Below are 23,385 nucleotides of genomic sequence, written 5' to 3' on the forward strand. Positions count from 1 at the left end.
CCAAAACACGCGAGGCGGGTGGAGGTCTTCCTCTGCTCTTACGGGGGAAGCGCGGCGCGGCCGTGGACAGGTCTGGGGCGCTGCGCCTGCTCAGTGTGCGGCGCTGCGGGTGAGGGCGGGGGCGCATGCGCGCTGGGAGTCGATCGTGAATGTGGGGGCTCCGTGGCTTCGGGATGGACACCCGGGAAAGGTGAGTTGGCCACTTTGTTTCTGGTGGCAAAACCAGGGCAGCGGAGTAGACTATGCAACGCGAAAGTAGGGGCCCCGCCCCCAGACGGCTAAGGAGAAGAAGAGGCGGGAGCACTCGCACTCTTCTCCTTTCCCCGTCCCCCCTCCCGCGGGGCTCCCTGTAATAGTAACCTTACAGTGCTTCACAGTTTACAAAGCTTTCTCCTGCCCACACCACCTCCCGCTATATGGCAGTCACTGGTCCGTCCTTCGCGCCGACATCCCCTTTATGTTTTGATTACTCTCGTTAGTAATGATACCAGCACGTATTTGCATCGTTCTTTCCAGTTTCCCAAGTAAGATTCCAGTTACCCGGTTTTTCTACTAGCAAAGAAAGAATGTAAGCTTTTATTTACAGGTCATTATGTCTAGATTTTATCGAAAAAAAAAACAAACTATGTGGACACCAGATCTAAGAGGGAAAAACGTTTGACTCAAGGAAAGGTATGCGTGCGTGGAGAACATTCTTGTGCTTGGTGGACGACGTCAAGGGCTAGGCTCTGCGGACACTGTCCGCCTAAATGAATCTTCTCGAGAACCGTGGAGACGGTTTGAAAATCCTGAAGCCATGAAATTGCCTAAGTTTTGGAAGAGCCTTTGTTACTGGTGTAACGCTGATGAAGAATTTGGTACCTGGTGTTCAATCTGCACTTTTACTAGGGAAAAACCTATTTCTTTTTTTTTTCTTTTTTTTTTAGGAAGCACAATTTCTTTTTTATACAATTTTATTTATTTGATTATTTTTAGAGAAAGGAGAAAGAGAGGAAGAGAAACATCACTGTGTGGTTGGCTCTCACGCGCCCCCAACTGGGGACCTGATGTGCAACCTAGTCATGTGCCCTGACTGGGAATCAAACCAGCGACACTTATGTTTGCAGGCTAACGCTCAATCCACTGAGCCACAGCAGCCAGGGCGCTTTTTCTTCTTTTTAAGATAGGGAAAGGGAGGGAGAAACAAAGGGACAGAAACATCTATTGGTTGGACCAAACCGGCAATCCAGGCATGTGCCTTGACCAGGAATCGAACCAGTAATGGAACCGGCAACCTTTGGGTTTGCAGGACAACACCCAGCCAGCTGAGCCACTCCAGCTGGGGCGAAAAGACCTATTTCATATTAGAAATAAATTCAGTCAAGGCCAGTCTTGGAGGAAACCATGGATTCAATATAACAGTAGGGATTTTCCTGTAATTTTTTTTTACGTTTAAGAATCTTAAATGTAAAAGTATGAAAAATCAAAGGCAGGGAAAAACTTTTCCATGACACAATAAATATTTCATTCTTTCAAGATACCAAACCAAAACCCTAAGAAGTTTGGATACAAAGCATTTTATAGTGGCTCTTGGGATATTAATTTTATTTTTACCCAAAAGACAAAATTAATCTGTAAAGATTTTCTTGGAGGGGTTTCAGGAAATAATAAAAGATCAAGTGTTCCTGCTTCCTCCCTTCCCCCTCCATCAGCTGCAGCTGGAAGAGAGAAAAAGAATAAAAAGGAAATGCAAAGTATCACACGGAGATTTCTACCAGTATCTTAACTCATACATCTGTTACATGCTGTTGATATTTCTGGCTCATAGATTTGGAGAAAGCACTCAGTATTGGAGGTCTGTTCTTACGTTGTTACATTCTAAATTTGGATCACAAAAGAAAAGAACAGGATAAATAAGGGACTAAAAGAGATTCTAGATGAAGCACAAACTTCTAATACACGTACTTTGGTCCAGAAAATAAGATAAAAACTAAAGAATAGTAATTTTTATGTATTAACTGAAGGACTTAAAATACTAGGTGCCTTCTAATCCCAAGTGGCTGGGCAAAGAACTAAAAATTTAAAACTGGTACGTGAGAGAGGATATAGTCATAGTATAGGAAATGCAATTAAAAAAAAATTAAGTGGCCATAGCTGAATGGTATGGTTTAATGTGGGAATACAGATGAGGAGGGAGCTGGAAAAGTTCTGTATATTGATACACGTCATGGTTACATGTAAATACACACAATACAGGGGTGGACAAAAGTAGATTTACAGTTGTTCAAATGAAAAATAATAGTTAAATAATAATACAAGAATAAACTCTGGCGTATTCACAACTATAAACCTACTTCTGCGCTCCCCTGTATTTAGTGAGCTATGTACTTGATGTGTACAAGAAGAGGTCAGTGTTACTGCAGAAACCTGAAAAGCAGGAGATATTGGCATTTGCCCCCCAAAATATTCCATCTGATACAGACTTCCTTGAAATAAACCCTAATAGATACTGTGAGTTTAGAAACAATTAGATGAATAAAACCATAACTATTATTAGCTCCCAGGAGCCAATAGAGGTCAGTCTGTTGTCCAGCTTTTACAAAGTTACAGGAACCAATAGTCAGTGCATATTTTGCAGAAACTCCTAATGCAGCACTGAATATATTGGGTTGGCCACAAAGTCTTATGTTTTTTCCATACAATGACTCTAGTAGTGCTTAGTTGTCTTTAACTTCATTCAAAACAATTTTGTTAGATTGTATTGTGACAGTGGTCATATCAGCGTGCATCTAAAAACAAACATCAAAATTGGTGAATTTTCGTGCAGCCATTTTAATATTGAAGATGGAAAAATATGCGATGTTTTTGATATATTATGCTTTATTATTTTAAGAAGGGTAAAAATGTAACTGAAACAGAAAGATTTGTGCAGTGTATGGAGAAGGTGCTATGACTGATCAAACGTGTCAGAACTACTTTGTGAAGTTTCTTGGTACTACTGACATTTTGGCCAAATAGTTCTTTGCTGTGGGGCTGTCTTATACATTGGAAGAGGTTTAGCAGCACCCCTGGCCTCTACCCATTGGAAGCCAATAGCAGGAGATAGTAGACATACTCAAAATATCCCAATCAACAAAGTTACTGGCGAAAATGAAAAATGTGTCTTTTATTTTACGGAAAACAATAATGGACTTTTTGACCAACCCAATACAAATGGAGAGCAGCTCCTTTTTGGTAATTCACCATGAACAAGATTTTTTTAAATTTAGTTTAACGATTTTATTTATTATCAGAGAGACGGGAAAGGAGGGAGAAAGGGAGAGAAACATCAGTTGGTGCCTCTTGCACACCCCCAACCAGGACCTGGCCCTCAACCGAGGCATGTGCCCTGACAGGGAATTGAACTGGTGATCCTTCGGATCACAGGCCAGCCCTCAATTCACTAAGCCACACCAGCCACGGCAAGATTTTTTTTTTTTAATACCAAGAATATAAGGAAATAGATTGGTAACCTGATTCAATTAGTAATATGATACGATCATTTATAATCCACAAATATTATTTTCCCAAAATAGTGCATTTTATATGGTGAAAATTTAAAACAAAGAAGAATATGTGCCTTGCAGTGTTCTTGCTTTAAGAGAGATGAATAATTTTGGCAATGGTGCAGGACTAGAATAGAGTATCAGTTTTACAGAAGAGCAGGAAGCAAGATTTACAGGAAACTGAGGAAGGAAGGATCACAGTTGAAATTATTAAAATTATAATAAGGTAAACATCCACATTTTAACGGTGTTCAGTAGTAGCCATTGTGAATTAACAAATGCTTGACTGACAAACTACAAAATGAAGCTTAGATACGCTTACTAGCTTAAACCAAATAAGACATAAAATTGAAATATATTGGAAGAGTTTTGTTTTGTGAAATGATTTTTATATTCCTCAGGTCTGTTATTGCCATCTTTTAGGATTTACACTCAGCAGAACTTTGGACCATCAGATGGAGAGAAAGAGAAAGACACAGGGGAGAAGGATAAAACAAATGTAAAATGTTAACATTTGGGGAATCTGAGGGAAGGGCATCTGAGAATTTTTTGCACTATTCTTGTAACTTTTCTGTATGTCTGAAATTGTATCAGAATAAAAAGTTAAAAGAAAAACACTTTGTAAATACTTTGCTTCCTAATTAGCATGGCAGGCATTTAACAGAAGGAAAATAGTATACATAATATAGGAAAAGTGGAGTCAAGTGGTTATTATGTATCCTTTGGGGTGGAGAAGGGCTCTTCTGGTCAGCTGAAGTGAATATTCTGGTCTCCTTTACATGTATATTCCTATAGTAAAAACCATATATATGATAATAGGGTACACCACCACCCCCAGTCTAACTGTAATAACCAAGCAAACTTATAATAGCATTTTAAGCCCTTGCTGGTGTGGCTCAGTGGATTGAGCACCAGTCTGTCAAACAAAAGGTCACTGGTTCGATTACCAGTCAGGGTACACATTTGGGTTGCAGACCAGGTCCCCAGTTCAGGGCCTGCAAGACGCAACCCATCGCGCGTCGATGGCTCCCTCCCCCTTTCTCCCTCCCTTTCCCTCTCTCTAAAAATAAATAAAGTAAAATAAAAATAATAGCATTTTAACTTTTTCATAGGAAAGAATATATATTCCAACTAGCAGACATAAGTATTCTAGCCCTCTTTATAATTCCAGTCTTCATTGTCATCAATAAATTGGCGTTCTGGTTATCAGTTTCTAGACTAGCTTATTTTATCATGGCACGTGGGGTACAAAACATCACCAAAACCATAAAAAAGTACATACAGTGGAGCTTATGTGAGTAAGTATGCCTTTTAAATGTATTTCTGCTTTCTGAACTTTCATTCTTTCAGATCACAGGTTAGGCAATAGTAGACAAGAGTGTGTCTCAATATAAATCTGTTCCTATTTTATAAAGACACCTTCCTAGATAGCCTGTCTCTATACTGGAAAAGGAACCATCTCAGTACCATGGATTAGAGATTTGTATACAGTAGTCCCTGTATATTGCAGTTCATTTATTGCAGCCTCACTGTATCACTGGATTTTTTTAAATATTAAATTTAATTATGGATTTTTCGCTGTATTGCAGGATGTTGCGGTACTGTATGTGTTGTTAAAGTTACATAGGTTTAAGAGTGTAGAATATGTTTAAGAACATAAGTAGTGTTTATAAAAGTGTGGGAAAGGTTAATAAGGGACTGGAAATGATTTATAAGTGTGTGAGAAAGGTTTATAAAGCCTTAAAATAGACATAAATACTAAAATAAATGTAAGGTTCCTACTTGGCGGATTTTCACCTGTCGCAGGGGGCTCTAGAACATTATACCCGCAGTAAGTGAGGGAATGCTATAATGCCAGTGCTGGTGGAAAAATGGGTTCTGGGTTGGAGGGCAGTGTCAACTGACATCACACTCAAAACTCCTTCAAAAATGAGGAGGCGAGGTATACACATCCTTTGTTATGAATCCTTAACTGGAAAGATGATCTAAATAATGTAAGATAGACGTCCCTGAAGGAGTATTTAATTGATCATATAACAATCTCTAATAGAATAACACTAAAGAATTTCCACTTTGTGACCGTAAAAATGGGTATGGGAGATCCATATTGCTAATCAAGTTGCAGAATATGACTTGGTCTGGAGAGATACATACCAAATTTGTTCAGTGGTTATCTCAGGACACAGAGGACTAAGGAAGGTTTTGAAGGGAGACTCAACTGTAATTCTTGGGAATTGTTTAATAGTTTAACATATGTAGTCTTTTGAAATAACTTGGCAACAAAATATTGCATGAAGCAGTTCCTTCATATGAAGTACGAGAGTCTACACTATTGAAAGGCAGATGGGCCCTGGCCAGTGTGGCTCGGTTAGAGCATTGTCTGGTAAACCAGCAGGTCATGGGTTTGATTCCCAGTCAGGGCACATGCCTGGGTTGTGGGTTCAGTTCATGGTTGGGGCATATACAGGAGGCAACCCATCTATGTTTCTCTCTCCCTTCTCTCTCTGAAATTAATAAATACATCCTTAGGTGAGGATTTTTTTAAAAAAGGAAAGTGCCCTGGCTGGTGTGGCTCAGTGGATTGAGCACCAGCCTGCAAACCAAAAGGTCACTGGTTTGATTCCCGTTCGGGGCACATGCCTCAGTTGCGGGCCAGGTCCCCAGTTGGGGGGATGTGAGAGGCAACTGACCAATGTTTCTCTCGCACAGTTGTGTTTCATCTCCCTTTCTTCCCCCTTCCTCTCTCTCTAAAAGTAAATAAATAAAAATCTTAAAAAAATAAAATAAATGTGACAAAATATTATCCACTTTGTTTTAATTATGGAGAGCTAATTGTCAAATTTTGAATATTAGTCAATAGGGGGGAGGGGAGAGGGAGAGAAGGGGGATAAGTAAGGGAAGGGATTAGTCAAAGAACCCGTATAGATGACTCATGGACATGGACAACGGGGAGGGATATGATTGCGGGAGAGGGGGTGGGTTGGGTGGGGAAGAGAAATTGGGGGAAAAGGGGACAACTGTAATTCAAAAACCAAAAAAAAAAAATAATAATAAAAAATAAAAATAAATTTAAAAAAATAAAGTGAATTTGAAAAAAGAAAATTTGAATATTAAGGTAGTTATAAAGAAGAGTGTTTTCCGAAGCCTATTTAGACTTTGAGTCTAAGTTCTATTTGTTTTCTTTATATAAGTACATATAAATATAATACCAAAAAGATACCATTCCTTTTGAAAATAGAAATTATGGTACCACAAAGCTCATTTCCCAGATTGATCTTGTGAGCATTTCGTTTATGTAGCATAATGGGGTTTGTCAGATCACCAGAAAAGGAGAGTAGGGCTGTGTCTTGGCATTGCAATGTAAGAATTTCTTACTGAGTCACCAAAGGCAAGAACAAACACCCTAAGGCTTCTATGAAGAAGGTGTGAGCATTTGGAGAACTGTTGGTCAGTTAGCAGCTTCATGCATAAGATAGTGGGGGACTCAGAAAACAGTTTATCAATCCCCGGGAGACAGAAACTGACTCAAGTAATAACACGCTGAGATACGCTATTCAGGAAACTTTGTGGTTAGCAGTCAGGAAACTCGGGGTGCTGGGTAGCCAAAATCAACAGGGAATGCTTTATGGAGGATTTTAGATTGGAGACAGGCCAGATTTTGAGAAGGGAAGAAAGCATTCCAAGTAAAGAATGTAGAGGAACAATAGATTCATTACTTAAAAAAATGTTTTAAATGAGCAGTTATCAGTAAATAAGTCTTGGCATGATTCTGATCATTGTAGCTTATGTAATAAGCTTTTTAAAAGAATAGCAATTGATGGGGGCAGTCAAATTACAAATCTAAAATTTCTATCATGCGTTGTTCCAGAAAGGACTTGGGGCCTCTTTTCTGGAAACATGTTTAAGATGCATTATTTGGAAAAAAAAAAAAGAGCATGATCCCATTATGAGTTTGTACACAAGAACACTAAACTGGCTATCAATGCCTACATGAGTGATTGATATTAGTAGTAGTCCACAGTAATTTCTACATTTAAAATTTTTCTACAGCATGCGTGTTCTATTTAAAATCAAGGAAAAAGGATTTTTATAAGTGACTTAAGAGAGACACACACCTAGTCTGGTACTGAGGCCAGCGGGGAATTCCTTCTTGGTCCTCTACGTGTGATAAACGATGTCCTTAACATCTCTAGAAAAAATCCAGCACCAAGTTCTAAAATCATTCCTGAGGGCAGACCATGACAGAACACCACCCCCCAAATTCAATCTAGATGCACAGCTAATTCCCTGCTGGTCTAGGATTAATTTCAGAGTAGCCTGAAGAAAAGATGGATTATATACGTACACGCGGGGTGGGGGAGGGGTCCGCCGCAACTGTGTCCGAACCAGCCTCCTGTCGTGTTTTTCATTCTCTTGTTACCGTGCCTGCACCTCGTTAATTTTCATTTTCTTTCACTGTGTATCATTTGTGGTTGTGTAAGCTGTCCCAAGTGCTTTTTAAAATTTTGTTATTTTTCAATTACAGTTTCCTATCAATATTATTTTCTATTGGTTTCATGTGTACAGCATAGTGGTTAGACAATCATGTACTTTACACAGGTGTTCCCTCCCTCAATATTTCTAGTACCGACCTGGCAGCATACATAGTTATCGCAGTATTATAGACTATATTCCCTCTACTGTACTTTGCATCCCCGTGACTAGTCTGTACCTACCCATGTGTACTTCTCAATCGCTTCACCTTTTTGGCCCAGTCCCCCAGCACCGCTCCCCTCCGGCAACCACCAGTCCCGCTCCCTGTGTCTGAGTCTGTTTCCAACCGGGCGCTTTTTGTAAGGAGTGGAGGTCCTGCCCAAGGAGATCCATTACAGGAAACCTCCTGGGGCATATCTTCTGTCGTGCTCGGAGCTGTGCAGGTTAACATCCCAACAGCTGAGGAGAGGAGCAGCATCCTCTGTTCAAACGAAAGAGCCTGACAAGGACTGACGGCTCGTCATAGGGCGAAGGAGCGCATTAAAGAAGCTTCACGTCTGCTCCGGTGCCGAGAAAAGCTGAGTCAGGGCCCAGAGTTCTCCTTCATAGAGAAAGGCGGAATGTGTTGACTTGCAATTTAGAATTGTAGACGCTAAGCAAAATAAATACTGGGGGAATGCCAACAAAAATTATTTGGGTTTCAGAAAAGTTTAACTCTATCACTTGTTTTGGTAGTTATCAAATTGAGGGGCAGTAATGAAACTATTATCTACATATGAACCTGTTCACCTTTTATTGTTGGGGCATAGGGGAAGGGGAGCAGGTACCAGCTTCTTCCAAAAATGGTGTTAAATCAACAACCTACAGTTTTAACAAGGTGGGTGGGGCAAAATATATTAGTATTTCACTTCCCCTCCCCACCCCCAAAATTGAAACTATTGTACAATTCTGTATATAATTCATGCCCATTCCCCAATAACCGATTACTAAGTCCAGAGTCCAAAGGCCAAGGAAAAATTAACAAAAGCCATAAACCATTTTACATTATTCCCAAAATGGACTGAAAATCACTAAATATTATATGTAGTCATAAAATTTTACACCAAGAGATCTCGTATGTTGACCAAACTAATAAAAAAAAATTACACCCAAAATATCTCCTTTCAAGTCATTGCAGGGGCTCCAGAGTCAACCTACTTAATGAAGAGAGGGGACCAGATGTCTTAAGGGACATGCACAGAAAGAGGAAGACGAGAAAACCCGTCAGAGTCAAAGCCGTCGCCAAAGGCTGAGTACAGCTGGTCAGAACTGAGTGCTGCTCTAAGATTAAGAAAGCTTGGGAAGACAGCTTAGATGTATTTGACCATGCCATTTGAGTTAACTTTCAGTAAAAACGTAATCATTAAAGTGGAAACACAGGGAATTTTATGAAAGGTCAGATAACTTCTCTCCCTTCGGCTTGTTCTTCCAGATTCTTGCACACACACACGTAAATGTCAATTAGAACAGCACAGATTTGTTGGGTTGGGCAGGCACGGCAGGCAGGCAGGCCACAGCCAGTGAGGCAGCTTGCACATGTTTATACAGGACACTCAAAATTCCAGCCAGCCTTCCCCAGAACTAGGGCAGAACTCACACTTACTCCCTTCTCCCAGCTCACATGAAGCACAACATGCCTTGAGTCAGGATAAACAGATGCCCGTTTTGTTTCTGGAGATACTTGGATGTTCATTATTAAAGTAAATTTCACAATTTTGTTTTTACTTATTAAGTAAAATCATTTTTTCTTCCTTCTCTGCCTTAAGCTACCATCAGCATATGACCATGGAATGGTAAAAAAATGCCTTTTAAAAACAGTTTCCGCACTGCTGTGTGTCCCCTCTAAGGCCCAATGGCCTCAGAGCTACCTAAAGCACAGAAAAGGTCATCTGTCACTCGCTTTATTCAGACACTTGAATGTACCTCTGCCCCCACAGGGCTAGAGGCCTGCTCTTCACAGTAAAGAAAAACCCCATCATTGCCCAAGTCCACGAACAAGGGAAAACTTTTAGGACATCACTCATTTGCAGCAGAGACAGCAGCCCGGCCAATGGGTAACACCTCATTCACAAAATGCCCATTTCCTACCTTTACCCTTTTTCTACATTTCTTAAGGACCCGTAAGACTTAAAATCTGCTCATTTTAAGAGCAATCTAGTGAGCCACACATGTTAATTTATATCTAAAACTAAAAATAAATACTGAGGTTCTTAAACAAGGACGCTTCTCCCTAACTAGGTCATGCGGCGGCTGGACCAGGCGGTGGGTGCAGTGAGAGGTTATGAGGTCCTGTGGGACAGGCAGGTGCCATCTCCTCCCTCCCTGGAAACCTCTTCAAGGCTCAAACAATTCAGGGTATTACAAAGGCCTCAGCTTGGACACGTCTTAGATGAAAAGCATGGGTAGTGATCAACAAACCAAGATGCTAGTTACATACTTGGCTTTGGATAAACTGAAACAAAGACTGGGTGGCCCAACCTGAATGGGAGCATGAAAGTAGAGGCTCAATTAAAGTGTGACACCAAATATAGATTCCTCAGCCAGGCGTTACTGTGGAGAGAGGCCATGAGAGGCTGGGTCAGTCCTAACGCTGCAGCTAAGGATGGATCTTCTCCCTCCCCAATGTAAAACTGCAAATGCACCTATAAGGTAGACTTGTCAACAAGAGTTCCCTTCCGACTCAAGCAAGCTGCAGGGAAACAGATGGATATCTCGATTAACCTGGGAAACAGAAGGCAGACCAGTATCAATTTAAAAAGGCCTCACAGAAAAAACTGTTGGGAGGTCTAATTTAAAAAAATAAAATAAAATAAAAGATGGGCAGAGGAAACAGAGCAACAGCCTTTGGACTTAAGGGGAAAGCCCACTGACGCTTTGAGATGCTCAGCTGCGGATCCACCCAACAACGGCACCACACATACCCCCAGCGCGGTCTCCCTGAGTCCATCTCTTCCTTACACTCTTAACTAAGATGAGCACCCAACACACACCCTCTGCCACCCTGTCCAATGGCAGCTGGAGCTTCGCTGACCCTCGCCCCGTCCACTCGGCGTTCTGCTCTCTGGCAGTGGGTCCTCGGTCTTTACCGCCAGGCACGATTCAAGAGTTTCACCTGTGCCAGTCGCTTGGTGATCATGGTGGCAAAAACCAGGCCAAAGAGGACACTGCTGATTAACACATAGTCATAGTCATCCTTCAGGACATCAAACTGTTTGGATGGGTAGACTCGAGTCTGGTAAATGTCCAGGCCATAGGCCACAACCTGGAAGGCAGAGGGAATGAAAAACAGGTAAGAACAGCAGCCAGGGACCCGCACACCCTCAACCTCAGGTAGGAAAGGAAATGGGAAAGGAAAGGAAATGGGTTTCCCCAAGCGGAAAACCAAGAGCAGCTGTCCCATGAGGTGGCTCTGGCGACAGTGGCACAGGGTGGCTGTGGACTCTACTCACCAAACAAGTAGACTCCAGGCCTGAGGGCGCAGTGTAGATTCCTCGCATTCGGGAAACTGTCTGGTTATAGTTGATGAATCGCTCTGCGTGTATCTGTACATCTGGAGAATATGGGATTAGGTTCTCCTCCCTGCAAAACAGCCGGGACCGGCATCAGACTGCTGTAAGGGGATCTCTTGGCTGCCCTCTCAGAGTCCTGGGAGCGTTCCAGGTCACGTATCAAGCCTCAAACCTTCCTTCACAGTCTACTGGTTAGTGAAAAATTTAGCAGCTAAATATTAGGAAGACTGCAGGAAAGCAAGCTGCGTGGAGACTAAGACTGAGATCTGGATTCCCACCTGGTTCTAAATCCAAAAACCAGTAACATACAGACAACCAGTACTTCACACCAGGGCAGGAGAGTCAGGGCCATTTTACAACCAAAGCGTTGAGCCACTAGGCCAAGTCCTGCTCTTTACTCCAGAGTGCGCCTGTCCACACCCCTGGAAGCCGTTATCAGCCCCTGCCCATGCCCCAGCTTCATCCTCCCCCATAGCCCCCCAACACTTTCCCTCTCATTCTCTCCCCACCCGCAAACCAGCTCCTCTCTCCTTTCCTCAGATGCAAAGACAGACCTGCTGTCTCACGCCCTCAGGGAAGAGAATTCAGGATGGAGGTGAGAAAATATGCAAGAACGATGGCTGGAATTACTGAAATTTATCTAAAAGTGACAAGCTATTGACTTCCCACGTGACCCAGCGCCATTACCTCCCTGACCTCATTTCCCCTTCGCCACCACCCGCTGCGCCAGCCCCACTGGCCTCCCAGCCTCCCTGTAACTCACCAGACAGGACCTTAGGGCGTTTGCACTGGCTCTTCCCTCCGCCTGAAAGGCTCCCCTTAGATCTCCACAAGGCTAGTTCTTTCCTCCCTCGAGGTCTTGAATCAAAAATCACCATTCCAGAGGGGCTTCCCCAGGCCACCCTCTCAGTTTAACCATACATTCCCCTCTAACCCTTCATAGTCCCTGTCCCTTTTCCACTTTTTTTCCCGCCTCAGCACTTATCAGTAGCTAAGTTCATCTTATTTATTGTCCATCTTCCCAACCCGAAGGGAAACTCTGTGAGGGCAGCTGTATGCGTCAGACTTGTTCGCTGCTACCTGCCTAGCTCCCAGCACAGCAGGATGGCACGTACCAGACTGAGGACCAAACTAGATCGGTAGATCACATTCCTGAAGGCCAGAGCCTTCCCACTGCCCCCAGAGGCTCACCTGCTTTGTTCTGTGGGGATCTCAGGGCGGCGGGGATCCAGCAGGGCCTTCGGAAGGGACAGGATGGCTCCCGAAGGTAGTCCAACTGCTCAGAAAGAAGTCACAGTGAATGTTCACATCCATCAACCCCAGGTGAGTGCTACTTAGAAAAATGTCATTATCGCAGAAATTTAGAACTTGAGTTGAAAACAACAGAAGGGTCAGTGAGGCTCCCTTAAATGGCCAGAAACGATAATCTAATACGCATGGGTCTAAGGGAAGGTTCCCACTTTTGAAGATACTGGTTTCCTCATATATCCTGAGACATCGGGAAAAAATTCTAGAATCAAGAAATGGGTGATGATGAGAGAGACGTGCACAGAAGGCCGCTCAGATCTCTTCCCCCTCCTTTCCCTCCATCACAACCCGCTGCGACCAATGAGGCCCTGTCCCATGAGCCAGACAAGCTAAGGGCGCTGCTACAGCAGTGCGGCTAGGGGTGGGGGTGGCCAGAGGCCGTGAGAGCCTGCTGGTTTCAGAAATGGTGGGGCTTGAACTCTGGGAACTGCCAAGAGGGCTGTCCTCATATCTGAGAATAAAGGAGTAGTACCAAGTGCCTGTCAGCGCTCGGAGCCCCAAGTGTCTGATTAACTCAACTAAGCAGAGCAGCCTATTACATGTCACTGGCCCTGACTTAGACTACGTAAGGACGAGCCCTAAACTGCCAGCTGCTGCGGTCAGCGCAGGCCGCCTGTTAGGAATGAAACCAAGTTCATCGGCAACGAGAATTAAAACGTGCACCTCCAATGGGCGGCAAAGCCTGATTAAGGGACTTCTCTACTGAAACAAAGCCCTCCGCACAAAGCCCCCCTCACGTGGTCAGACGCGGCCCTGCCAGCAACGCGGCCCTGGCTCTACCCTGCAGTGCGGCTGCCCGAGGGAGCCCAGGCACCCGGGCACCCCCTCCGGTCACTCACTGAGCAGGTGTCGGCTGGTGATGCCCCGCTCGGTGATGGTGGCCTCCATGGCGTTGATGGAGGAGGGGAAGATGTAGGACTGCTGGAGGACCTGGGGCAGCTGGGGACGGTCCAGGGAGCTGAAGGCGGTGGCATTGTACTGCTCAGTGCCCTCGTAGAGCTCCAGCACGGTGAACTCGTTGCGCCGGGCCTTGGTATTCCAGTACTGGTACTGTAAGGAGAAGGGGGACAGCTGGGGCCTCGGCCGCGGGTCCCACCGGACGGGAAATTGCATGGGAAGGCACCTTTCCAATGAGCCACACATCCAGCAAGGAAAGAAACTAGCCAGCACCCCAGTTTTCCTCCTTGCTGACAAGTTTACTAGTTTTCAGGCTACCCAAAGAGCACCACAAGAAACAAAGAATTCTCAAGGTTCTTAGAAGTTGGAATAATTATAGCTAACATCTGAGTGCTTACTATATGCCAGGCATGGTCGTAAGCTAGGCTAGAGGTGGCTGTTACTGTCCCATTTCACAAATGATGCAGCACAACAGAACTTAAAAAACTAGTTCAAGTCAAGGTTGTGTGCTCAGACAATGGAAGAGCTGGGGTCTGATGCCTGAGCCTAACTCTTAACCAGCCCTCTGTGCCTCCACCCAGGGGTTTGGGATCCTACAAAAACACAAGCAGCAACTGGTTTCTGGAACAAGAGGCAACGAAAGGATTTAGACCCCGGGAGCGCAGCCCTACGGTCTTGAGCTAGATCAGGTCCCTGACGGTGACGCGGGTTTGTCTGCGACTCCTCACCACCACCCAGTTCTCCGAGTGCACGATGTGGACGGGGCCCTTGGCCTTCCTCTGCACGGAGGAGTGGATGATGCGCCCGGTCACTCCGTCCACGAGGAAGATGCCGATGAAGGTGCGCTCGTGGTGTATGTCTGTGCTCTCGGTCACCACGGCCAGCAGGTTGGGGTTCAGGCTCTGGGGAGGAGGAGAAAAAGCTCCCTCAGAACCACGGTGGCACGTCACAGGCCCCACTCCACTGCGAGCCCCGGGCAGGGAGGCAGGCCTGGCGCCCGCTGGCCTGGCAAGGAATCGGGTTTTCTGGTCATCGCTGCGCCCGTTCAGTGCCTGCTGGGTGCCGCAGGCCAGGCCACGTGCTTCGGCCGCCTCATTTCACTGAATCCGTAAACAACCTTGCAAAGGAGCTATTATTTACATTTCATCGGTGAAATGTCTTCAAGTAGCTAAGCACCTTCTTCAAGTCACAGACACAGCAAATGGTAACTCAAGACGCACTCCGGGCCTGCCCCGCCGCGGGCCTGAGGACACGGCTCCCGCAGCGCTGCTCCTCTCCACCAGCACCTTCCCTATCGCTGCATCACTGGACGCGGCCCCGTTCTCACCTTACCTGACCCGCTTGTACCATGTGACACAGGGGATCGCTCCTATCTTGGAACACTTTCTCCACCTGGCGACTAGGACATCTGCTCCCTGGTTTTCTTCCCGCCTACTGGCCACACCTTCTCAGTCTTTCCTGCGGGTTCCTCCTCATCTCCCCATCTCTTGGGCGGCTCCATCTATACTTGCTCTAGTGGGGACCTCAGCCAAGCTCATGGCTTTCATGCCACCTATGGGTGCTGGCAATGCCCAACCTGACGTATCCGAGCCAGCCTCTCCCTGAACTCCAGACTTGACTGACAGGCTGCCAGCTCAGTCTCTCTTCTTAGATTTCTCATCTCGCACTTGACACGCCCCGCACTGAACTGCTGTCCTACCTGCCCTGCTAAGACCGGCGCCCCCTCAGGGCCCCCCATGCGCCAGTGTCTCAGACCTGGAACCTCTGAGTCATATAACCCTTCTCTCCAACACACACACACAGCACATCCTCCTGGCTCCACCTCCAAAGCATCCGGAATCAGACCCTTTGTCCCCACCCCGACCAACCCAGTTTAAGGCGCCATCACCTCACCTGGATTATTACAATGGCTTAGTTGTCTGCCTGCTCTCCTCCCTGGCCCGTGACAGGCCAGTCTCAACAGAGCAGGCCAGGTGGACCTGTTCAACTCCTCCGTTTCAGCCACTCCTTGGCTCACAGCCTCCCCGTGGCTCTTTATCTCCTTCCAAAGGCCAGAGTGATGGCCTGTGACCTGGTCCTGTCACCTCCTGGCCTCAGCAACCTGGACTTTCCCCTTGAAGATCCCATTCTAGCCACACTATCCTCCTTGCTGTTCCTAGAGCACTCTAGGCACGCTCCGGCTTTTCTGTCCAGAAGGCTCTTCCCCAGCGTCCTGACTCACCTCCTCATTCCCTCAGTTCCATTCAGGTGTCGTCACCTCCTTGATGAGACCCTCCCTAACCACCCTAGTTTAAATGTGTCCCCTTCCAATCCCACGCTCCCTTTCCCTCCTCTCAGCTTCATATTTTTCAGAAGAACTGCTCCCCCTCTAATATGCTCTCTATTTGTTTTCTTTATTAGCCTCTTCCAAATGCAGTGAAAGCCTCGTGCAGACAGGAAATGTCATCTGTTTTGTTCACTGATGTCTCCCCGTATCTATAAAGAGTACCTGGCACCCAATCGGCAATAAAAAAAAAATGCCTCTTTACCTTTGTGGTATTCCTTCCAAAAACCCATAACCACAGTGTAGCCATGAGAAAAACATCAGACAAAGCACAATTGAGAGACATTCTACAAAACACCTGACTACCACTCTTCAAAATTATCAAGGTCGTGAAAAACAAGGTAAGACTGAAACCTGTCAAGGACCAGAGGAAGCCAAAGAGGCCTGACAGCTAGATGCAATGTGGGCCCTGGACTGGATCCTGGGACAGAAAAGGACATTAATGGAAAAGCTGGCAAAACCCAAACAAATACTGGAGTTTAGTTAATAGTGTTTCACCAATGTTGGTGTCTTACTTTAGACAGATGTCCCATGGCCCTAGGGAAAACCAGGAAAAGGGTATATGGGATTCTATGTACTATCTCTGCAGCTTTTCTGTAAATCTAGTTAAGCCAAAAATATAATTAAAAAAAGACTAACCTAAAAAATTTGCATAATGAATATGAATCCAAAGATCCCTACTCCTATTAGTCTTTCACATGTAAAAACACAAGTATTCTAGTATATTTTACTGCCTACAAATGAAATTGCACAGTAAGTTTTTTTTCTAGTACAAATCAAAATGTGCTTTAGAATGTGTATTAGTTTGGTCAACCTGAAGGAGTAAAACTGACTGTGGCCACACGGAAGGCACCCATCAATAAAAATTCCAAGCTGACAGCACTGATAATAATGTTAACTGTGTGGAGACACCCTTCTACTCATGTTACACATCATCGTTGATCTTCAAAATAATCCTGCGACACAGACGCAACTACCTCCATTGTACTCATGAAAACAGTTCAGGAAGCCTAAGCAGATTACCCACGGTGAACAGGCAGTCTGCGGCAGAGCCACGTCTGATCCCAGACAGTCCCACTGGAGGCTTGTGCTCTGCCTGAGTTCCTGGGCCCATTGCATCTCCTTCTCTCACTCAGTCTCTGCTGTGCCAGAGGGTGTGATTAATGTCCATTATTACGTGACTGCATTTGCTCGTAGGACAGTTCTGCAGACCCCTAGTCACCTCTCCATCTCCCGTCCTTCACTACTAATTCGAGTGCTGGGTCACAGAGATCGAATTCCTGGTGGGTCAACTAAGGTTTAACCAGAAAGTTCTATCAGTATTAGCACTAATTATAACAACAGCTAACATCTACTGGGTAGCGGCCACATGCCAGGCCCCAGGCTAAGCATGAGTGACTCATGTGATCACATGACCACCCTAGGAGAAGGGCACAGGGAGCCCATTCCCCAGACAAAAGGTTAGGCTCACAGGGATCAAGTGACTCACTCAGGGTCACGCACCTACCAAACTCCAGAGCCAGAGTGTAAACCCTCGCTCTTCCGCTCCACACGAGACTGCCGGGCCGTACCTTGTAGAGCACACTGCGGTCCCCCATCACACGGCCCTGGGAGTGGACGTGCTCACTGCTGCGCTTCCCCTTCACCTTGACGATACGCTGTACTTCCGGGGGGATGGTCAGCTCCCAGCTCAGCTCAGTGGTGAGATCCTGGAGCAAGGGCAAAACAGGCAGCACCTGTAATTGGGGCGGGGGGGGGGGGGGGTGTCGGGGGGAATCGGGGACACCTAGACCCAAGACAGCTGTAGCCAGACACGTCCTACAGTTCATTATTTGTAGCCTTTGTGCTAGAAGAAACAGAAAAACAGCAATAAAGACCTAGTTTGTGAAGAAGTTTGAGAACTCTGTTTGATTTTAAAAGACACTAAAGCCATTAAGAAAGAAGAGGATTACTCAACAGCATCCCATTGTTTATCTGAGTAGGATATGCCCAAAGAAAATTTACCACCTGTTACCAAAATCGAAGAATCCGTATAATGGGCCAGCAGTGAATCACTGAGCTGGTAGGGACCTCAAAGTATCAAAGTATCATAGGAAACCAATAAGCAAAGATTTATGGTTAAATGTTACTATAGGGGGAGGGGACAGGGAACCAAGGGTCTCCTGGGGTGTCAGTGCCACTCCACTTCCTGATGGGATGGCTATGCACATAAATGTTCCTTTTTTTGAACATTCCTGGACTTTTTTTCAATGTTGCACTTTAATAAAAATGGGTTTAACAAAATAATGAGGTTAGAAAAACTCAAATGTCCTATTAATGAACACAGGCCCATTGCATTTCACTAAGAAGAAACACCCGTGCTCCCATGTACGTGGGGCCCACACAGCCGCTCACACCTGCTGTAGATGCACAGAAAGGGCAGTGGGAAGATGCACGGCCGGCCCCTGGCAGGCAACCCACTGGGGGAGCAGCTGGGGACGGGCTGAAAGGGTCCATGCACGTTTTGCTTGTGACTTCTGCATCAGTTTAATCTTTTAATATGAAAAACACCCCCAGAGAGTAAGGTCACCGGTAAAATCCCTCAGAGGTCAAAGGCCTGTTCCCCATGCACGCTTTGCCTCCTTGGTCTGCCCTTGGTCACTGCTTGCTCCGATGACATCCTCAGGACACCATTGATTCCTGACACCCACACCCCAGTTTGCTCCCTTGTATCCACAAAGAACTCTCTTTCAGGGTCTCCTTTTCACTAACTTGGAAGGGCAATTTTTTCACCCACAAGGGTAAAGAACATATTTTCTGGGCAGACCATTCCCTATGCTGTTTATGTAAAAGGCTGACTGTTACAAAATTTCAGAAAAGGACATTTACCATGTGCCAGGCATTGCTTTATGTGATTTACATGTATTCCCTGATCCTTCACAATAGCCCCATGAGGTAGGTGCTTAAATAATGATCTTATCTCACAGACCAGAAAACAGGGCCACAGAAACCATATGCCCAAGGTCACAAAGTTAGTGAGCAAGATTTCACACACAGGTAACTGGGTCCAAGCTCTTAACCTTTAGACTAGAGTGCCTCTCCAAAGGCCCTACGGGCAGCATGGAAGGGCCGTCTGATGAGAACATGCCACAGATTACTCCTTGGCACTGCCCTGCTAGCAGGCCCAGGCCCAGGCCCCTGAGAGCCTCTGAGCTGGACTTTACAGCAGTGTAAATGCTATTTGCAAGAGATGGACTCAAATGTCAGGGTCAGAGCAAATCAATCCCATTCTAGAAATAAAATTCAAAGCAGACATCCTGTCAAGAGTAGATTAATAACATCACCTTCATATAGAAAGTACTTTTTACTCAAGGCCCATTCTCACCCTCCCCCAAATGGAGGAAAATGTCCTCCTCTTTGCTACAGGAGGGAATGCAGAATGAAAACTCTATGGGAGCAGAGACTTTGTCTATTGTTCACTGCTCCTTCCACAGCCCCTAGAACCGTGCCTGCCATGTAGCATGCTCAATGAAAATGACTTTAAGCCCCAGCCAGGTAGCTCAGTTGACTGGAGCATCATCCCGATACACCGAGGTTGTGGGTTCAGTCTCCAGTCAGGGCACATACAAGAATCAACAATAAATAAATAAGTGGAACAACAAATTGACTTTCGTCTCTAAAAAGAGTCAATAAAAAGAAAAACATGAGTGTGAACAGACATCAGGACTATGTTGATCTACCCTTACAATAGAACTCACTCCTTAGCACATCTCCCCCACAAAGGTGCTGGCAGGATGCCCCTTCCCTACCTTCCGAAGTCGGTATCCACGCAGCTGTCCCTGTTCTGCATCCACCAAGTAAAAGAAGATGGAAGGAGCCAGCTCATGTAGCTGTCGCAAGACATTCCGCGTGGCTGGGAAAGCTGTGACCTTGACCACCCCAGAGAGCCCAAAAAAGAGAAAAAGGAAAAGGTTAGGCATTTCTAAGCAGCTTTTCAATAGTCATTACCATTTCCCATCAAAGAGAGCCATAATAAAACAGAAAATCTTAAAAAGAAATAACCTAACAAACTCAATTAGGGCTTAAATTCAGCTCTATTAAGACCCTGAGTTTTCAGAAGTGCAGAAAGAGTAATCACATCGCTTACAGAGGCCCTTCAGTCCCAAATGTGCGCTGACTGCAGATGGCCCCCATCTCTGGTCCACTGGCCGCAGTCTGACTGCCCCTTCCCACACACAGTTCTGCTGGAATGTTCTCCAGCCCCTAGAAGATGTCGTACCTTGTACTCATCGTCTATCAACAGCAGCACCTTGGCATAGTCTTGATCCATGATGGGGAGAAGCAAAGACTGCAAGATGGGGCGCTTCAGCACTGGGGGAGCCACCTGGCTCCACTTCCCAAAAATGGGGTTGAAGACATAGAGAGAACTCATTCCCGTCTCCTGAAACAGACAAACCGTCAGGTTTCACGGACACAAAAAGAATGCACATCCTACGAGCAAATCTGGAAAGCGGGGACTTCAGCTCAAATGTGCTGGATTCCTTAGTCTTTGCCCTCTTTTTGAAAACAGTTTGGCTGAAGGTGAAGTTCCCCTAGGCTAAAGTGTGAAAAGGAAAATAAACTTCCTCTTGACTCCAAAGCTAACCAAGAACTGGACAGGCTGAGGGGCAAATAAAATGGTCAAGAGGCAGGTCAGCAACCCCAGGGCAGCCATTTCAGCACAACGCTGGCTCCCTACAGATCCAGCCACACCCACCTTCCAGTCAATTCCACATCAGTCCTGGGAGGTCCCTCCCTCGGGAAAAGACTGGAAGAAATGCAGCTCTCACCCCTGAGTGCTGACCTTGAACTCTCATATAGTTCTAAAGGCCTAGGAGAAATGTTAGTCACAAAACACCAAGAAGCCATACAACTTTGGTTCAAATCCAAGGTAGCCTCACCTTGTCCTTTATCAGGAGGGTGCACTGTGGGGGGTGGGGGAAGTGAGCAGTAGTTCTCTGCACCATCAGTTTAAAGGAGGAGTCCGGCTTGATGTTGGGGAGATATTGTTTCCACAGTATGGTGCCAGAGCTGCTTTCAATGCCAAAGAGCTGAATGATAAACAAATAACTGGCTAACTACTAGAAAGACAAACCAAAGACCTGATGCTATTTGTGACAATTAGAGCATGTGCCGGAGCCTCAGAGGTGCAGGCCCTGGGGCTCGGCCCCCTCCCACCGGAGCCTCAGAGGTGCGGGCCCTGGGGCTCGGCCCCCTCTCACCTTGCCAGAGGCCGTCACCATCACCATCATCTTCTGGAGGTTGAACTCATCTCTGGCTAGGGTGTCAATGTTGATCTCATTTTTTATCTGACTTCGGGGCTTCCGAGCATCATAAAACATTTTCCAGAGGTGGGAAGTCCACGCCTGCAGCAGGATGAGCTGGGACGAGAGGCGTTTCAGGAACATCCCCAGCAAGCCATCTGGGGTCAAGGGAAAGGCAATACAGCTGAGGTCCCTCCCCACCAGCCCCCATATTTCCAGCAAGGGGGTACTTGCTTTTCCTAACAAGGAGTCCCTCTCTCCCCGGTGGCTCCGTACCCCAGGCTGCACGCCCAAGGGGCAGCCCTGTGTCTGGTGCCAATAGTCTCACACCAGGTACAGCCAGGCAGGAACATCCAAGCCTACTTACCTGGCTCCCAGTACTTCACCTGCTTGGAATCTTGGAATAGGAGTCTAAGGGGCCAGGGGTCAGCCATGCAGGATGCAGTCATGCTGTGAGTATCTCCACCACAGCCCGACACCCAGAATGGCCAGAGGGCTCTGGGTGCCATGAAACCAGAAGGAGGAGGGGTGTGGGGCGCAGGTATGCGCATCCTGAACGGGTACTTCCGTTTCTCACTGCTTCACTCCTACTCTGTGGACGGCTTAACCTGCACCCAACAGACCAACCTGCACCCAATTTCCTGGGCTTTCATTCCCTCTCCCCTCGACTCCGTCAATGACACCACTCCCTCAAATCTCCTCCCCAGGGTAGATGTGTGCTCCTAAAGCGAGGTAGCACGGAAAAGAGCATGGCCTCTGGAGTCTGGCAGACCTGGATTAAAATCACAACTCCACTGCTTCCTAACTGGGTGACCATGGGAAATGTACTTGACCTTCTGGCTTCTGGCTCCTCATTTGTAAAATGGGATGTGACCCACTGACTGGGCTGTTGCAAGATGACTCCACATGATGTATATACAGGGTTTTGCACAGTGCGGGGTACATTAAGTGCTCACTGAAAAGGAGGGGTGCCCTTTCTTCTGTAATTTTTCTTCAGCTCAAGAAAGAGAAGTGGGAGGCAAACAGGACAGGCCACAGCCACAGCACTCCACGCACACACGGTATACACTTTGTTGATGCAAGTCAGGAAAAACAGAGAATGAACCACAAGCTGGTCATGTGGGCAGGCAACAAGCAACGAGGCAGAGGAGGCAGAGTTTACCTTGAATCGCTGGATCCAGGCAGCAAAAATAAACAGTAAAGTTGAATTACTCCTCGGCTCAAGAAAATCCGCAATGCCTACCAGGGTGCCTGGCCCAGAGCAGGCCCTCAATAAATATGTTGGATAGCGAGATGAATGGATGGAGCTGGAGTGTAGGAGGCAGGAGTGAATCAGAGTGGGGGGAACCGAGTCCATCCTGGGGCTGGGACTGTGCCCAGCCTCAGAGGGCACTGGCCACAATAAATGGGTCAACCCAGTCATGTCTCTCTAGAAAGGTATGGCTGTTGCTTTGCGGACGGCAGGTGTATGGGGTCTGACAAACTGAGGTACTCAAACAATGGTAGCTATTTCTATACTAAATTTTCTTTTCCTCAGGACCCGTCCCTAGAGGGAGTCAGGGGTGACATCTTTCAGACATAAACCATATGGCCACAAAGCACTGCAAGTGGTCTCAGGGCTCGTTCGGAACAGAATGGCATACAGCTGCACCCTGGAAGCCAGGGGTGCTGCGAGACCCATTCCCACAGACCACCCCCCCAAGCAAGTCCGCTGTCCCAAGCTCTAGGGCTCATACCTGCCTTCTTTCCAAACTCTCCTTCCAGCTCAGCCTGTGCCCCCGTCAGGGGGAGGTCCACCATCTCCAGGCACACCACCTCAGCCAGAGACTCCTCCCGGCTCCATAGCACCACCTTCCCAACTAGAGAAATCATAGTCACAAAGCGGGCCTGCCCACCCCCCGCCTCCCGAAGAGACTCATCTTGGGGGCTCAGGGCTTTCCTGCAGAGAAACGACAGAGCAAGGGGCTAGATTCGACAGGTCAAATGCGAAAAGTCCCATGTCCCAAGCGAGAAGGTTAAGGAATTACTGA

General features: G+C 46.3%; 1 protein-coding gene and 1 long non-coding RNA gene across 3 annotated transcripts in view; one reads left to right on the plus strand and one right to left on the minus strand.

Annotated features, from left to right (window-relative positions):
* LOC150014275 (uncharacterized) lies at nt 1–16,733 on the plus strand. Its single transcript, XR_016509636.1, has 4 exons — nt 1–190; nt 12,086–12,140; nt 12,762–12,868; nt 16,151–16,733. It is a non-coding gene; the product is annotated as an uncharacterized LOC150014275 (long non-coding RNA).
* EMC1 (ER membrane protein complex subunit 1) overlaps nt 10,840–23,385 on the minus strand; it is a 23,191-nt gene continuing 10,645 nt past the window's right edge. For both annotated transcript variants that reach the window (XM_090268703.1, XM_090268702.1), the window contains exons 13-24: nt 23,092–23,214; nt 22,518–22,526; nt 21,314–21,513; nt 20,993–21,142; nt 20,332–20,493; nt 19,862–19,981; nt 17,645–17,782; nt 14,479–14,652; nt 13,693–13,903; nt 12,737–12,821; nt 11,486–11,615; nt 10,840–11,298 (exon numbers count right to left, since the gene is read on the minus strand). In XM_090268703.1, the coding sequence (XP_090124829.1) occupies nt 11,119–11,298; nt 11,486–11,615; nt 12,737–12,821; nt 13,693–13,903; nt 14,479–14,652; nt 17,645–17,782; nt 19,862–19,981; nt 20,332–20,493; nt 20,993–21,142; nt 21,314–21,513; nt 22,518–22,526; nt 23,092–23,214 (1,682 nt within the window). In that variant the 3' untranslated portion in view covers nt 10,840–11,118. The remainder of the gene's footprint in view (nt 11,299–11,485; nt 11,616–12,736; nt 12,822–13,692; nt 13,904–14,478; nt 14,653–17,644; nt 17,783–19,861; nt 19,982–20,331; nt 20,494–20,992; nt 21,143–21,313; nt 21,514–22,517; nt 22,527–23,091; nt 23,215–23,385) is intronic.

Source organism: Furipterus horrens, unplaced genomic scaffold (assembly GCF_987537825.1).
Source record: "Furipterus horrens unplaced genomic scaffold, mFurHor1.1.pri manual_scaffold_3, whole genome shotgun sequence".
NCBI lineage: Eukaryota > Metazoa > Chordata > Mammalia > Chiroptera > Furipteridae > Furipterus > Furipterus horrens.